Source organism: Palaemon carinicauda, chromosome 22 (genome assembly GCF_036898095.1).
Source record: "Palaemon carinicauda isolate YSFRI2023 chromosome 22, ASM3689809v2, whole genome shotgun sequence".
NCBI lineage: Eukaryota > Metazoa > Arthropoda > Malacostraca > Decapoda > Palaemonidae > Palaemon > Palaemon carinicauda.
The window spans coordinates 3,709,370-3,728,247 of NC_090746.1; the positions used below are offsets into that span (position 1 = coordinate 3,709,370).

At 32.5% G+C, this 18,878-nt stretch overlaps 2 protein-coding genes across 2 annotated transcripts in view; both read right to left on the minus strand.

The window, feature by feature from the left end:
• Window positions 1–18,878, minus strand: part of LOC137616282 (lysine-specific demethylase 8-like) — a 286,403-nt gene that overhangs the window by 72,843 nt on the left and 194,682 nt on the right. The gene's annotated exons all lie outside the window — the stretch shown is intronic.
• On the minus strand, window positions 1,115–6,035 carry LOC137616283 (ceramide synthase 2-like). The gene is made up of 2 exons (XM_068345919.1): window positions 5,413–6,035; window positions 1,115–2,881 (listed from the first exon to the last, which is right to left on the minus strand). Exons 1-2 carry the CDS (start codon window positions 5,488–5,490, stop codon window positions 1,784–1,786), a joined length of 1,176 nt encoding a protein of 391 aa, XP_068202020.1. The 5' UTR covers window positions 5,491–6,035; the 3' UTR covers window positions 1,115–1,783.

An 18,878-nucleotide genomic window follows, 5' to 3' on the forward strand; every position in this document is an offset into this window, starting at 1 on the left:
GCAATTACTTCATTAATAACTCAATGTATACATCTTTGGGTTAGTTGAGGCATATTCCCTTTATCTTTGGAACTTTTAACCTTTCAATATTACCAACAACATGACCCAGAGATTTGGCTTCAACACCATGGAACCTTCCTTTCATCAAGCAGTTCTTGCCCTTCTTGGTGATACTTTCAATCGACCAAAATAAGGCTTCATTTTGTCGAACTAAATCTTGCTTAGTTCTCGGCCTCTTCTGAATGGCCAGAAAAAAAAAATCCCTTTCAAATTTTAATCAACATTTATACCATGTAGCCTAGCTATTTAAATGATTACTACAGCTTACAAACAAATGTAACTTGTTTTAATGTACAAGAATAGTAATTGTTTTTATCTCTATTTTCTAGGCTTTGAGAACATAGAGGACTATTACCTTCTTTATAATTTCAATATTATTTTAGTAGTAATATCATTGCTTCCCAAGACTGCAATGAATTAGATAAATTGTGCCTTGAGTCCAACTATGTATTAACTTCCAAAAACCTTTATGCATTGGTGCAGAAGATAAAACATAAGAAAAATATTTATTTAAAAAACAAAATTTTTACACATTGCATAAGTATTCAGTGTTTACAAATAAATGAATATATGTATAAACTATACAATATAAAAACTACGATAAAGATATTTTACAAATTTACTAATTTATTACCCCAAGTTTAATTGAACTGCCAATAGCCGTAACTTTAATGTGAAATCAAAGTATAACTAAAATAAAACACCATGCCGTGTCTGTTAATATTGGGTATGCGTTGTATATTTAAAAATAGCAGGAGCTTTCGCACCTTTTTTCAGAGTGCCTCTTTATCTGAAGAATAAAGTGTGTTTTACAATGTTTAAAATAAGGTAAACTAAAAACAATTGGCATTTACAGGAAAAAGTAATTAAACCAAAGTAGTTGTCGAAGCTAAAACATCAGATTAAAAAGAAGAGGCAGTTTTCTAACGAGTGGACAGTCACGTTAAAAGTAGCTAGTCACCGGGTAACTGGATATTTCATCGTCTATCACGTATTCTATCCGATCGTATTGGTGGCTCTCTATATTCCAAAAGATTGATGTTGGTATCCTACACCTACAACTGTGGCTCTCCGTTGTAGTTGGCATTATGGCTCTAATCAATATTATCAATTCCATGAGCTTGCACACGAGGAAGCAGTGGGTCGACAAAAGTATTGGCAGCTCTAAATGCTTTAAAAAATATTTCTAAAAAAAAAGTGCGAAAGCTCCTGCCATTTATAAATATACAACGCATATAATTGTGGATTTTAATACTTGAATCAAAGTATCTTACTGTTAAAAACAAACGAATTTACACTCCATAAGCTCATGCTTATATGAGCAGCCTGTGTAGGCTAATAGTATGATTTACTAATTTGACAACACAATTGGTACAAAACTTTTGTGGAAAAGAACAAGAGCCAAAAATCATTCCTCTGGCATTTCAGCAATGCATATATTACACAAAATAAATGAACTGTTTAAATTGAGAAATTCTCAATAAACTGACACATTAAAATGTTTTAAAAGTAGAATAAACTTCAGATAAAAATCATGTTTTGGGATGCTACTGGATAGGCTACTCGAAAAAATTTGCTGATGCAATTTCTGCAAACCTAAAATGAAGTCCCTTATATATTGCATTAAAATCAAAGACAGTTTAGTATCTTAAACAAAAGTCTTAGGCATTTTGATCACATGGAAATGTAATAAGTTTAATAAAAAATATTTAACCACATTACTTCAATCACCCTTTCTTTTCACATCGTCTAAATCATCATCTGAAACATCGTCTGCGTCAGAACGAATGTCTTCGAGGGAGCCCCCAGTGAATTTCTTTATTATTATACGTGCAATTAATCCTGTCCATATCAAATTCAATACCATCAAAGCTAATACCAATCCTTTGCAGAATATCACCACAGGAATGCCATGTAATATGGGAGCTTCAAAGAAAATACTATGCAGAATCCAAAATGGATATAAATAACATCTAGTATAAAGCCATACTAACAGGAAGATGACAAACAAAATATCAGTGGGGGCATCTATCCCTGCGTATTTGCACATCTTAGCTGCAATCAAAGGAATATCAGCACATTCGTGAACTAGCAGTATGAGAGTTCCCACACGTACGAAATTTATAACCCAAGAGAAAGCTATGAGAATAACGGTAGAAAAATGATGCAACATCATCTGCACAGCATCGGATCTTTCCCCACCGATAGAAAACATCTGGAAAAAGGTTGAAGCCCAATAGTACGACAAACCGATCATGTAATACCACCACAAATCAGGAGTGATGTTGTGACGAGGATAATCTTTCCAGCACAAGTCTATTTCCCAAAGCCACGGTTTGTCAGACAAGACCAATAAACCATAGATCGTGATGACAGTGTGACCCACAAGGTGAAAACCACAATCGACGAATTTTCCGTATTTTGTAAAACGTTCAGAATTGCGTTTGAGGCGAAGCCACCTTTCCACGTATCGCTGCGTTACCTCCAGCTCTTGAGCCACTAAAACCAGATCATTTTGCGGTGGTTTGGTTCCATAATTTTTGTATAACTTCTCTAACGTTTTGTTAGTTGGTGGTGGTTTCGATTTCTTATTAGCAATGCCTGCTGAAGTAGCTATGGGAATTAAGATAAAAGGATCCAGTATAAAGAACTTCAGTAGAATAATGACAACGCTAAATAACAAGGGATAAATAAACACTGCATTAGCGTCTGGGTACGTAAACTCTTTGGTAGATTGAAGATCATGCCATGTAAGTCCTTTAGGCAACCACAGGTCAGTTGCCCAAATCTTTGCGGTAAGCTTGTGCCACCAAATACCAACCTGAAATATAAGTTATCTACAGTAAATTGTGTAATTAAAATGACTGCAAGGTTTTACTGTAACTCATTACACAAGTTATTAATTCATAAGTTATTAAATTTAAGTATATAACTACGTGCCCTGATTGCTCTTTTCAATCACCATCGTAAACACTAAAATAGTTAAAAAAAAGAAAGGTGATCATATGCATTGATTGTTTTAAATTCAAGCTCGGAACTTAAAAGTTATTTAAAACGTTAGCTATGACTAAGATGACTTAAATAGAATTTCTAAGTTGTAGGCCGACTGTTTTTCGTATATAAATAGGTTAACTCTATACATAACTACCCTGATGCACAGCTTTCATGGTTTCTATACACAAATATTTACATATAAGAACCATTACATTTTGTTTCAATATGGCTGCCATAGGAAGTTACAAAAATGTCCGATATGATATCTATTACCTTTTGGCACAGCGGGCTGAAAGATCAACATAATGACCCTGTCTTCTGACAAAAACTGACTAATGTAATTGTAATTTCTAATTCAGAATCCTTCAGTTAACCTTGAAATAATTATCATAATGTTCTTCATTTAATCAATGTTTATTTTATCACAAAACTTAATAACTAACGAAATTACAAAAACATTTATATCAATTCACGTATAAAGTAAGTTTTGCAATCTAGTTCGTGCATATCCTATAATATGTTAAAGCACATTAAAGTATTGTAATATTTTTTGTTGTTGTTTTCATAAATAAATCAGCAAAAAAAAAAAAAAAAAAAAAAAAAATTCATGAATTGTGTATTGCTTACAGATTACCTAACATTATTAATTTTTCTCAACGTTTATTTACTTCCTTATTTCCTTTCCTCACTAGGCTATTTTCTCCTGTTGGAGCCTTTGGGCTTATAGCATCTTGCTTTTCCAACTAGGGTTGTAGGTTGGCTAATAATAATAATAATAATAATAATAATAATAATAATAATAATAATAATAATAATAATAATAACAGATAAAATAGTTCTAAAAGTTAGCATATGAGGATCTGACTGAAACTCTTATATCAAATTCAGTATAGCCTACTGTACTTTGTATTGTTCTGCACTTGCGCAGGAATGTATGTTCAACATAAACTTGCGGTCTTGAAAATTTCTTAAAACTGTATAGTTACTATACATAGGTTCAATTTGTGAACAAACAATCGGGCCTTGCTAGAATTCTAATAATCAAAATTTACGGTTGTTAACAAAGTCATGGCAAATGAAATTATAGTTACAGAATAACGAATTGGATTGCATTTACGAATTTAATCCATATCGCTGGGTCCTGGCAGGCCATTCAGCACCAAAGTTAAACCATTGTTCTCTAGTCATGGGTAGTGCCATAGCCTCTGTACTATGGTCTTCCACTGTCTTGGGTTAGAGTTCTCTTGCTTGAGGGTTCACTCGGGGACACTATTCTATCTCGTTTCTCTTCATCTTGTTATTTTGAAATTTTTCTCCTCTTGTTATTTTCAAGTTTTTCAAGTTTATATATGAAAGATTTATTCTAATATAATTGTTCTTATATTTCTCTTTTAGTTTTTCCTTATTTCCTTTCCTCGCTGGGGTATTTTCCCTGTTGGAGCCCTTGGGCTTATAACATCCTGCTTTTCCAACTGATGTTGTAGCCTAGCAAGCAATAATAATGATAATAAGTGCAACTTGGAAAGCCCTGTAGTTGTACTTTGTAAAATTGCTAAATAAAGATTCATACAACGTGTCCTGATTGGTAAAGTCTCTGTCTGGTGTTTACCGGACGAGGGTTCGAGTCCCGTTCAGACTAGTTAGTGCCATTAGTGTCTGCAACCTTACCATCCTTGTGAGCTAAGGTTGGGGGGAGCCTATAGGTCTATCTGCTGAGTCATCAGCAGCCACTGCCTGGCCCTCCCTGGTTCTAGCTTGGGTGGAGAGGAGGCTTGGGCGCTGATCATATGTATATATGATCAGTCTCTAGGGCATTGTCCTGTTTGGTAGGGCAATGCCAATGTCCCTTGCCTCTGCCATTCATGAGCGACCTTTAAAAACCTTTAAATAATTGTAAACAATCGTTGGGTGATAAAGGGATTGACACATTTAATAGAATAAGGGTATGACGCACGAGGGCTATGTTTATAAACTGTTACTTTCTTTTCACCAGGAGGATTCTTTCTGTTCAAGTCGACTTTCAAATATCTGTTCACAGTAATTTCGAAGCAAGAGTAAATTAAGTAATTTTCAAAAGTTTAATTGAGCGATTTAAACAATGCCTGGATCGGTGTAAGTGGGCGTGTTTACGTGGAGAAGAATGAATATAATTATTGGGGTTCCTAACAATTTCAAATATATACAACATTGGCAAACCGATTTAGTGCTCAATCACGAAGTAGGAAATAATTATATAGAAGTTTCTTTAATGCACAAGCATTGCCCTAACTGAAGCCTTCTAACTAAAGTACTTAGCTCTGAACTTATCTTGAATTTTAAAACTAAAAAATGTATAAAAGCAAAGAAAGAGAGACTTACCATGCTATCATTAACGATGTATTGTTGTGTAGAAGGACTAATGAAGACGTCCACGTAACTCTTGACAGCTGACATCATGTTTTCTTCTTTCTTTCTTTCCTTCTTTTCACTCCATAAAGCAGTTTGAATGATTAAATTTTCTTACAAGAGAAAAGTTCCTCGTTTTTTAAAACCAAAATTATAAAAGTTCTCTTCTGTTTGATCCGGTGAGTGAACGAGATTAGATCGAAGCACAGATAAGTGATCACGTCGTAAAAGTCATATACAAAAGTTCATCGGCACAAAATTCAAATCTAGATATCTAGATTCCACTACAATGTTTGATTATCCGAGTCGTAAATTACGTCAACTGCCAGAAAAATTAAAAAAAATCGTTTCTACCTGGTGGGAGCTTATAGTCTACTACGTAGATAGCCAAGGCTACTGCAGAAGCTAGCCAAGAAAGCAGACTATCCCGAGACTAATATCACGTGGTACCAACTTAAAATAACAATGGGCACTTAGCAGGAGAAACGGGGGGAATAGTAGCCAAAACAGCGACGTTTCTGACCACTTGTTTGGCACTTTGCTGCATAAAACAGGCGTCTGCTGATGATTGAATGCTCGGGTGATAGATAGCGCGTCCAGTCATTCTTTTGTTACCACTCCCACATGCAATATTGATAAGATAATACCTCTATCTAATGACGGAGATACGAAGCGCGTTTACGCCATCTTGCGAGGGAATGCGATTATAATTAATATATACACAGATGATAAAATCAATGCATATTTAGAATTCCCCAGCTGCATAATCAAATTTAACACTGGGAAAATTAGACAGGAAATGAATCCGCAAGTGCGGTATTAAAGTATAAAAAATGAATACAAAACATAATTCAGGATGTGGTTATGCAAAAATTAGGATTCCATAATATACTGGCGTGTCATTGTATGTCCAAACATACAAACAAAAAGCTTGTTAATAAAAATCATATACAAAGAAAATAATTCTTAAGAGGATAAGTCTAGTAGGGGTCAATTGAAACACGGCACATTTAGTCTATTCAATTTCTATATATTTTTGTTCGACAATCTTTCTGAAATACAATAAACAACTTCAGTTATACAGCTATATATATATATATATATATATATATATATATATATATATATACATGTATATATATATATATATATATATATATATATATATATATATATATATGTCTATGTGTGTGTATTTTGTGCATATTATCTTAATCTTTTTACTGTAATTAAGAAAGATCTTAAAGCAGAAATATCGAAAATATAGAATAAAGGTGTCATGTTTCAACTGATCTCTACTTGATAATGCTTTATGAATAATTATTTTTCTATATTTCCGCCAAACAAGTGTTTAAAGATCACTCACGAATGGCAGAGGCAAGGGACATCAACATTGCCCTAAGAAGCAAGACAATGCCCTGGAGACTGATTAGCACCCAAGCCCCTTCTCCACCCTATCTAAGACTAGGGAGGGCCAGGTAATAGCTGCTAATGACTCAGCAGGTAGACCTCTAGGCTCCCCCCCCCCAAAACCCCTATCCTTAGATCACAAGGTGAGGTTGCAGCGACCATAGGAACTAACAAGTTTGAGCGGGACTCGAACCCCAGTCTGTCGATCACCTGTCAGGGACGTATATGCAACCATGACACCAACTCATATATCAATATGATGTTAAATTATTAATTTTCCCCGTTGCAACCAAAAACACTCTCCATTGCATCATGGATAACTTCGGCTACTAAGACATGCTGATATAGTTAATCTTAGACTTTTTAATAAGTCTGCATTTCAAAGAACTTCCGAATTAATATATCTTCAGGATAGTGAATCATATGATTCTACCCAAATCGTATGTAATCTTCATGCGTAGTAAACATTTGACATATGATCTAATGTGCCACGCCAGTTTATCAAACAGTAGCCAATCAATCTGATGTTCAAAATCTGAGAGCTGCGTTGACGTTGTATTTCTCCGAGGTCTATTTCATATACAAGTCATCATTATAAAATGCGTATTAAATATTCAATCAATTACCTGCGTTCCCGATACTTTGAAATGTTATACCAATAATACAATAAAGTGGTTGTTTAGGGAATGCATTATCTTCATATAAGAAAAAAAAAGGCTTCCAAAAATTTTTAAGAAAGATAATTGTTTCCTCGCCCGAGAAAAAGACCGACTGCAAGTGGGTCTCTATATCACAGCATTATCTTGAGCAGTGTGTCTGGGAGGGCTGTGGAATGCTGCTGATAGATAAGCCAGTGATTGGTGACTTTAGGGTATGGTATGATTAGTGAAAGGTTGTATGAGTCAATGACTGGATAGACAGATCAGAAGTCCTGTGTCATGACAAGATCTTGGTCAAATAGATAAGCAAAGATTAGACTAGCGAGAGAAGAAAGTGCCGAGAAATGTACATTACTAAATGATGTACAATTTCAAGGTCAAAGTGGAATCAAAATGTAAAAACAAGCATGTCAAATCTCTTGAAAGTATAAGTCAAGAGTCAAGTTTCACGTCTCCATATTTCCTATATATGAAGATGCTATTGAAAAAAAGAAAGATTTGCATCGGCTAAAGCATTAATCTGTTGTTTCAGAGATAATAAGACCATGCAAAATAAATGTCAGTATATTAGTAAATAAAAAAGTGTTTGATTCTGAGGATGTTCTGATTATGTTAAAACGTCAACTAAATTACTGTAGAGAAACATATCTAGTGACTAAAAAGTAAATTTGTGAAGGTAATGTACTAATTTACTAAGAAAAATTGTGAAAATTAGAGAGATAGGTGATGAGAGTACATGACATCTAGTGGAGAGGTGGGACTGACAATTAAATAACAAACTAGTTAAGTCTTAATGGAATTTTTGAACGAATGATATACGGCAAAGGGCAGTTAAAACTAGAATACTTACGGCAATCAAAGTATTGAAAGTCAATGGATAAAAAAAAAGAGGCAAAAAGTGTTAAAAAGAGATTATTGACAAAGGTTTTCTACAAGACCTAATAAAATGAATTAAACTTCCATTTGAATAGAGAAATTTCCAACTGGTAAAAACAAAAGAGTAAGGTATTTTTAACAACCCTATGAACTGACGGATAAAATAAGTTAGCTGATAATTCAGATAAATTATACTACACTGTAATTTTTCTAAAATGTGTCTTGTAATGAAAAACTATTATGCTAAAATATATTGGAAAAACTATCAGAAACAAATCAATACACAGTACTACTACCACCCAGTGCATACGAGAGCAAAATCTCTCTCTCTCTCTCTCTCTCTCTCTCTCTCTCTCTCTCTCTCTCTCTCTCTCTCTCTCTCTCAGATATATATATATATATATATATATATATATATATATATATATATATATATATATATATATATATAATTATCTTTTTTGTTCCGAAACTCGGTTTTTTTTTTTTTCTAAATAAACATGAAAACACAGGATCGAAGTGTTGTGGTATACTGAAATTATATGTAGATGTATAATTGACAGATTTGGCAGCGTTAAAGTCACTGAGGATTATTGGCAATAATTAGCTTTATTGATTTAGGTAGGTTTTAAGTCATGCTTTCATTTATTGATAATTTGGCTGTGAAAAACATGGCTGTAACAGCCAATCCATAAAGCGGTATTGAAGTCAGTTTAAAGTATGATTAAAGGTAAAACTTTGATTCATTGCAATTAATGCATATGCGATTGTACATATTAGTATTACCAGCTAAGAAACAACCCTAGTTGGAAAAGTAGAATGCTATAAGCCCGAGGGTTCCAACAGGGAAAACAGCCCAGTGAGGTAAGGAAATTACAAGAGAATTAATTAACAATTGAAATAAAATATTTCAAGAATATCAACATCATCACAACAACTCTGTAACATATAAACTATGAAAAAAAAAAAAAAAAAAAACAAGAGGAAGAGAAATAAGATAGAATAGTGTGGCCGAGTGTACCCACCTGCAAGAGAACTCTAACCCAAGACAGTGGAAGACCATAGTACAGAGGCCATGACACTACCCAAGACCAGAGAACAATAGTTTGATTTTGTGTAGATAATGAGTAAAGTTGTATGTATGTGTATTTAGTAAAAAAACGAAGAATATCAGTAGAAGTGTGTTTGATTTCGGTCTATATTACCCAAAAGCTCACGACACCGTGAATACATATTTTCTTTTACATATTTCCAATATCCTGTAAGATTAAAAGGTCGTGTGCATGAACTAAATATGATTAAACAGTTGTAAGAAGTTTGTGAGTTATCATAAAAGCGCACACAGACTCCAAAAAGCTTATTATTGAACTGATAAGAGTCATAAAGGGTGTTGAGGCTGCACAAGGTAGAAAGTAATATTTGGAAAGTCATAAAAATTCTTATGATGAAAGTGAACCTTGTATTAGAATATAGAAATGCGAGAGTGAGTGGGTTGGTGTCAAGTTACGCATGGACTATAACAAGATGTATCCATGATTATTCATTATTTCTATGAATAGACTGATGGGGGTGAAATTAAGGGGAAAAACAATTGCTATGGATGTACGTTTGTATAATTAAAAATGGTGTGTGGAATGACTGGTATTAAACGATATTCTGTGGTAGTGAAGAGAAGCTGAAAAGACTTGTGGTGCAAGAGTTTGAAAACCTTTGAAAAAGGCTAAATAGAACTAGATAAGAGAAAAAATATTGTTTGTATGATAAAAAAAAACCTGATTCCTATGTATATTTAATGGGTGAATGAAGAGAGAAGCTAATAAACAAAAAATGCAAAAAAGTGAGAAAGATCAACTAGAAAAAATGGTTTGGACAGCAAGCAATATTTAAGATGTATGATAGAAACTTTGTAGAAGCTCTCCTCTAAAGAAAAAAATTTTGATATTGAAGGAAAACAAATAAAACAACAAAGATGTTAATGACATTAACTGTTAAGCAGCTTAAGGAAAGTATAAAAGATTAAAAATAACACAAAACGGTGATGTAGAAAGAATAATTTAGACAAAAATACCATTAATCTTACTAGGCAAGACACAAACCTAATTTGAAAAGCAAAATGCTACAAGTTAAGGCCTCCAATAAGGAAATTAGCCTGGTGCGATATAGATTATAAATGAGAAATGAAGAAGTACACACACACACACACACACATACATATATATATATATATATATATATATATATATATATATATATAAATATATATATATATATATATATATTTACAAATATATATATATATATATATATATATGCACATATATATATTTATATATATATATTTTTTTTTGACAAGTCGTATATAAACTATAGAAAGAGACTGTCAACCTTTTCACAACAGAAAAAGATTTGTATAAGTTTAAACTTCTGAAGTTCCACCGATTCAACGCCCAACTAGGATTGTAGCTTAGTAAGTAATAATAATAATCTGGTTGCAACTGGAATAAAACTAGATTATTGTGTAGTACTGAGCTTTATGATGGAGATGGTAAGACTGAATTAATATTCTAGAAAGTGGTATGGTCGAAAAGAGAGATGATGATGTGATGTCTCTGAAAAAGGGTGAAAAATAAGGGAAGCTTGTGAGGGAGGTCGAGAAAGTACTGGTTGCATTGGGTAGAAGAAGTTTTGAGATGACTAATAACAGGGAGTGGACGTTTACGCTTTTAAGAGGTTAAACCATTTTGTTCTTCTGCACTTTTTGGACATTTTTATAGATTCCAGTGTACCTCCAAAATTGAGGATGGAAAAGAGAAAAAAAAATTATATGATATAACTGTAGGTGTTGTTTTGGTATGCAATCTCACTTCACTTCACGGTGAAGCAAGAACCAGTAGATTTTCTAATATATATATATATATATATATATATATATATATATATATATATATATATATATATATATATATATATATCGGGAATAATGATTTAAGAAATAATAATCAACCATTGATGTTAGTGTGTGCAGCTCAACATTATTCCTTGCCAGTACATACGGAGCTTGATGTATTTATTTTTTCGCGAGCGAAGCGAGCGCTCGGCAAATAAAAAACCATTAGATTTTCTATTATTCCCGTTGTTTTACCTATTGAAAATATTGAAATCGCCAACCAAAGCCAAAGAATAATTTCTGAGGTCACGCCATAAATGAGATGGCATACCAACACAGCACCCAATTCTATCATAACATCTAAATGCATATGACATCAGGTATTGCGCAGCAGGCTTATTAGCTATTTTCTCAGATCAAATGAACCCACTTAAGAATAAATATGTACCCAAGGAGGTTAGGAACCCCTGGTGGATGAAATTTGAGAGTAGTAACATAAATGAGAGAGATAAAAGAAAATATTCTGCCTTGGGGAATTATCAAGTTAAAGATAAACGCGTCAGACTCTGTTATCTCTCTTCTATCGCGATCGTTTCCTCCCATCAGGGGTCAGCAAGCAATGTCTAAGTGTATCTATTATATCTTAGGACAGAGTGCACAGTATCCCAAGTGACTGGCCTCTTCAGGTACAGCATTGTCCAGACAGTTTGATAAGGCAGCTTCACCTCATAACTAGTCGAGAGGCAGAAATGTAACAACTGATGGCATCACCTCATATATATATATATATATATATATATATATATATATATATATATACGTATATACATATATATATACACATATACATATGAATATATATACACTATATGTATATATATACATAATATACACATATATATATACACATATGAATATATATATATATATATATATATATATATATATATATATATATATATATATATATGAGAGAGAGAGAGAGAGAGAGAGAGAGAGAGAGAGAGAGAGAGAGAGAGAGAGAGAGAGAGAGAGAGAGAGAGAGAGAGAGAGAGAGAGAGTTAGATATTAAAAGTAATGTTTCAATGTTATTAATGTTTTTAAAATATTTTATTTTAATTGTTCATTACTTCGTATATCCTTTATTTATTTCCTTGTTTCCTTTCCTCACTGGGCTATTTTTCCCTGTTGGAAAAAAAATTTATATATATATAAATATATATATGTGCTATATATATTGTTATATACATATAAATATATAAATATGTATATATATATCTATGTATATATATACAGTACAGTTGCTCTTCCAACAAGGGTTATAGCTTAGCTAATAATAATAATAATAATAATAATATTAATAATAATAATAATAATAATAATAATAATAATAATAATAATAACCGCTACATAAAACGAAATTTCATCTTTGCATCCCAATTTTTGAATCACAGACATTACAAAATACATTAGAATTATCTTTAGACTTCTCTAAGTACTTTAAACTATGCATAATACGCTTAACCGTGAATGATACTGAATCATTCTATTTACCATTTCTTCAAAACTAGTTGTTCTGAGTAACCTTAATGAATCAACAATAATTTCCTCAGTTGTAGACTCATATCTCTCGATAACACCTCGTAATCAACTTGTTATAACAGATATGTTAAAAACAGCAGTCTCTCTGGGTACATTTTTTCACAATTATGAAATAATTCAGTATCGGGTGTAATGTGGATAATGACCGAAGAATCTGGTTTAATTTCTAGCACTATAATAGTCTAGCACTAGGTTTTAGTCAATATGATACTCTACCGTCTTGACACGAGAATAGTTACCGATGGTTTCAAATTATTGGAACTTAGATATATGTGTACTGTAGGCTCTAGAGCCTTAAAATACGGGGCCCAGAGACTATACAATAAGCTCCCACTAGATATTCGAAAGACTGAAGATATTAATAAGGCTTTCAAGAGGAAACTGAAGACTTTCTTGTTCTCTAAGTGCTTCGATAGTGTGGAGTTATTATTATTATTATTATTAGCCAAGCTACAACCCTAGTTGGAAAAGCAAGATGCTATAAGCCCAAGGTCTCCAACAGGGAAAAATGGCCCAGTGAGGAAAGGAAATAAGGAAATAAATAAATGATGAGAATAAATTAACAATATATCATTCTAAAAACAATGAAAGCGTCAAAACCGATATTTCCTATATAAACTATTAACAAAGTCAAAAACAGATATGTCATATATAAACTATAAAAGACTCATGTCAGCCTGATCAACATAAAAACATTTGCTCCAACTTTGAACTTTTTAAGTTCTACTGATTCAACTACCCGATTAGGAAGAACATTCCACAACTTGGTAACAGCTGGAATAAAACTTCTAGAATAATGTGTAGTATTGAGCCTCATGATGAAGGCCTGGCTATTAGAATTAACTGCCTTGGTCATTATGAAACCTACTAAAGTAAAATAAAATATGTTGAATGGAAACAAATTATACCATTGCAATGACACCTTAAAATTTCAATAAATTTTTAGCACGATCAGTTCTCGTAATTAAATCTAAATGCGATTAGTTTAACATCTTTGATTATATGTTTTACCATACACCAACGTGAAAATGAACACTTATGACCAATTGTGAAATCCCTAGACTGAGATTTTGGATATGACTAGAATATCTAATGTAATAATGCATGATATTCTAGCTATCTCAAGATATTAAAATATAATTATCTTTTTACAGAACACATCGATAAATAATTTTCAAGACTGAAAAAAGCTTAAACTTTTATATCTGGCCCTGATACACATGGCACAGACATTCAAGTCTATTCAAGATAATCATAATCAATAGAAAATTTCGATGATAATATTTTTCACGGGCGAATAAAGCTGAGAATCTTAAGATATATTTCTTACACTTTAGTACGAAATTGAAGGAGTGGATATCTAGTTTTAGAGAGCAATTAAATGAATGAATTTGATTTTTGGAGCTAAAAAAATCTGTGCATGGAAGCATTGACATAAGAGAAAATAGAGAAAACTTAAAAGCACAGCCCCAAATAACTGTCCGGAAGTGTGAAATCTATCGATAATTTATACATATCAAATGTTATAAGGTGAAAAATAATTCTAAACTGGTTAAAACTAAAAAGGTATAAAAAAGAATACGAAGAGTTATGTGGTCAACTAAAATAAAAACATTACCTAAAAGCCGACTTTTCGCATATGCTAAAGAGGTCCTTGCAGTTATTAAGAATACATGCTGGTATCCAGCAACAAATGATACTTGAAGAAACTTCAGATTTTATTCTCGCCCGCATTATATGACCTCTACGAGGAGTGAGTTCTCTCTGTTCATGATAATGGACCGTTAATCTGACACCTCTCTGAGAGAGAGAGAGAGAGAGAGAGAGAGAGAGAGAGAGAGAGAGAGAGAGAGAGAGAGAGAGAGAGATTGTATACTGTATTGCAAACATTGCCAAGAATTACTCTAGCATGAAGAAATGGAAAATCTTAATCAAAACTTCCCCAGTCAATTATATACATAAATATATACTGTAGTCAAACACACACACACACATATATATGTGTGTGTGTATTTTTATGTGTATATATACACAGTATATATATACATATACATATATATATATATATATATATATTTATATATATATATATATATATATATATATATATATATACATATAGATAGATAGATAGATAGATATTTCACTGCAGAGTGAATTCTATGTTGCCAGTGCAAAAGAAAAAAAAAACAAGACCAAAAAGGAATATATCATAATGAAGGATTGTGTAAAACCAAAAGGGAACTGAAAAACTTAATGGATGAGAGAATTATATATATATATATATATATTTATATATATATATATATATATATATATATATATATATATATATAAAGTATATATAATAAAGCAGTTCTCTATCAGCAGTTAATAACTGAGGTCCTATCTTCTGGGCTATGTGTAATGGTGCATGGCTTCATAAAATCTTTAAAAATCTTCTTACAATGATGAAATAGGACGTATAGATACCGATGATAATAATAATAATAATAATAATAATAATAATAATAATTATAACAATAATAATAATAATAATAATAATAATAATAATAATAATAATAATAATAATAATATCATTCATTTTATGCTATAAAACCGCGAATCACCACATAAAACGTCTGGTCCAACTTCGAAAATTTTTGTTTTGGGAGAAATTTCCTTTTGTTAACAGTGATTCACAAAATTTGAATTTAATCTATGAAATTTAGGGAAAAACAAAACACGCACACACACCTACACGAGAGTTTTAAGGCATTTATTGCTTCAAAGCGAGTAAGAACATTTATATATCTTACATGATAAAATATCCTATCACCTAAAAAAATTAATGAATAATTATATTTTTAACAAAACTGAAATCATGGCAGAATAGCTCACTCCTGAATCAACCATACGAGGACTCGCTTCCTTTCTCTTTACTGGGAAAGGGCTAGTCACTAATATGTATTGTTAAAATGTTATTGAAGGTTTCAGGTAAATAAGTTTTTATTATTTCTCAAGCGTGGAAAAGGCGGGCTTCTGTAGAGAACCTTCATCATAAGTTCTGAGAAAATTACGTCAATTCTAAACTGTTTTCAATATGGTCAACTTTTCTCCGATAAGCAGAGATGAATATTTTATGCAATCGACCTGGGAGAGAGGTTGGAGGATAAAGGGTCCTGGGGGCAGGTGGAGAGGGGAGAATAGATAGTATTGGCAGAATCTCATATCCAAACGAAACATCAACGCAACCCGCAGCAGTGGTCAACAGACCAAAACGTTATCTAATCAAGTCCTATTTGTCATCGACGCCTGCAACAGTAATCGATGATTGGTGTCGTGAAATATAAATGCGTGGATATATGTACGTATTTATGCATCTATGAAGGAGCGGAAATACACAGAACAGCATTCCTGGGTAAACATGTCGTTTATATTTTAAGAAGAAACATTACTCACATGCTGAATAGGAAATAACCATCGAGACAGGAAAGGCGTTGACAAAGGCGCTGAGGAAATCCGTTGTGTTCCAACTAATGAGGGCTTTTAAAATTTCATATACCAAAGTATCTTATTAAATTTGATTACTTGAGAGTGGCAGGTAATTGGTAGCTTTTGAAAATATTCTTACTATTGATAATATTAGATATCCTTATCATCATATTAACAAAAGACAGTACAAGAGAAAGGGCGGTATTCATAAAGAAAAGGATATGCTTATACTTGCAAAATATGAAGGAAATCCTTCAACTTGTATTCATAAACATTTCAAGCAAAAGCTTCTACTTTTAGAGCAAAAGCATATCCTTATAATCACATAAAAGTAAATGGTTATACATAAAGAAGACCCTTTACTTCATATAAAGAGCATATGCTTCGAAAAAGCTGAGTCTGGTCAGTAGCAGACTGCAGTTCGAAGAGAAAGGTTGTTCTGTCCGATTCTCAGCACGATGGCAGATTTTGTGGATGTGAGGCATGTTAAACAATACATGCCCCGTTTAGCCATACTTGATCGTGATTTCAAGATGTTATTCCGTTTTGAAGAACAAAATGTACAGTGGCTTGCGGACAGATATCTTGTCCACACCTGGAATCTCGATGAAATATCAAGGTTAAGCCATAACTTGGTGATATGCATTTTACATTTGCTTTTGCATGTATAAACAGTTAGGAGAATACGAAGGCTGCTGTATTTAGGGATGTATGTATGTACAAACAGTATATATATATGTATGTATGTATGTATGTATATATATATATATATATATATATATATATATATATATATATATGTGTGTGTGTGTGTGTGTGTGTGTGTGTACAGTACATGCAAATATATTGTATTCATATAATATATAAATATAGTTTATATATATATGTATATATATATATATTATATGTATATGTATGTATATATATGTCTGTGTATATATATGCATATATATACATCGTATAAATATACATATATACACAGAATATTCATATACTGCAAAAGCTTATATACATGCATGCATATACACATATATAAACTATATATATATATATATATATATATATATATATATATATATATATATATATATATATATATATATATATATATATACATATATATCGATTCGTACCAGAAATAGATTGTTCTAAATCCCAAACCTGAAATAATTTAGCTGAAATCAACTATTTCAAATTCGGTTTGGTTTAAACCTCAATTACCCTTCGCCCTTTGTCCGGGTATCTTAAAGTTTCCTTCAAACTACAAAGTTGAGCGTTTAGCGTCTTCAAAACTTTTCAACTCAAATCCATAAATCAAATCACGTAGTTTATTATTATTATTATTATTATTATTATTATTATTATTATTATTATTATTATCATTATTATTATTATTATTATTATTATTATTATTATTATTATTATTATTATTATTATTATTATTATTATTTCATTATCATTATTGTTGTTGTTGTTGTTATAAAACAAGAATGGAATTTTTCGCGAGTTCTAAAAGAATTCGGAAGAAAATCTCGGATTTCCAAATGGCTTCAGAAGAAATAGCCATAGACTTAGCATGGAATTCTGAAAGCCTCCAGAACGGAATCTCAGAACGGTATCGGAAGAAAACTTTCCCGGATTTCCAAATGGCTTCAGAAAAAAATAGCCATAGACTTAGCATGGAATTCTGAATGCCTCCAGAATGGAATCTCAGAACGGTTTCGGAAGAAAACTTTCCCAAATTTCCAAAAGTCTTCAAAGGACATAGCCGTATACTTAACATTGATTTCTGAATGACTCCAGAACTGAAATTTCCAGGAGCAGTCCTGAACAACTCCACCCCGATTTTCAAATGACTTCTGAAGACCTGATCTACATTTTTTTTCAAACGTAGCCTGCAACACCTCACATGATCTGTATGTAGCTGGCGAAATCTAACCAAGGAATTGCGAGTCAATAGGAGTAAGAGGAAATGAGTTGATGACTGGGAGAAGGATTTCACTTAACTCACAAAGATCGCGTTCTGGCGGAATAGGAAGCTGCCGGTAAGAATTATGTTACGTCTTCGGAACACCATCAACTACAGATGGTTTTGGTTGCTGCCGAAGTTGCCGATCGTTCGTTTTATATCTCCCGACCTATAGAAAGACACGGGATCTTCCGTTGGCAGCTGAGCTTTGAAGATGATAATGTATGCGCCTTGAAGGATCCTTTGCTTGGGCTTTTGCGACGATGTCTTATTAAAGGAGACTCTTGGAAAAAGTACGAGGCTTTGTATCGGTGCAAAAACGGATTGCAGAGAATGAGGATGGAGGCAGAATGGTTCAACTGAACGGCGAGTGACGTGTAGTTCTTCAACAGGATTGTCCCAAAATTCGCCATTGAAGTAAGGGCATATCCAGACGACATTGGTAAATATATCATGTTGCTCGTCATTTACTTTGGCATGATAGTGTATGCGGAGAAATCGATAGTATTCATCTCTTTACTCATTGCCCAGATAGGTAAAGAATAAATGCCTTCGATTTCCC

Excerpts from the sequence above, each read along its gene's own strand:
- LOC137616283 (XM_068345919.1), bottom strand. The coding sequence starts at position 5,490 with ATGATGTCAGCTGTCAAGAGTTACGTGGACGTCTTCATTAGTCCTTCT. Across the intron at positions 2,882-5,412 it reads ACATCGTTAATGATAGCATG|GTTGGTATTTGGTGGCACAA; the intron begins GTAAGTCTCTCT and ends CTTATATTTCAG.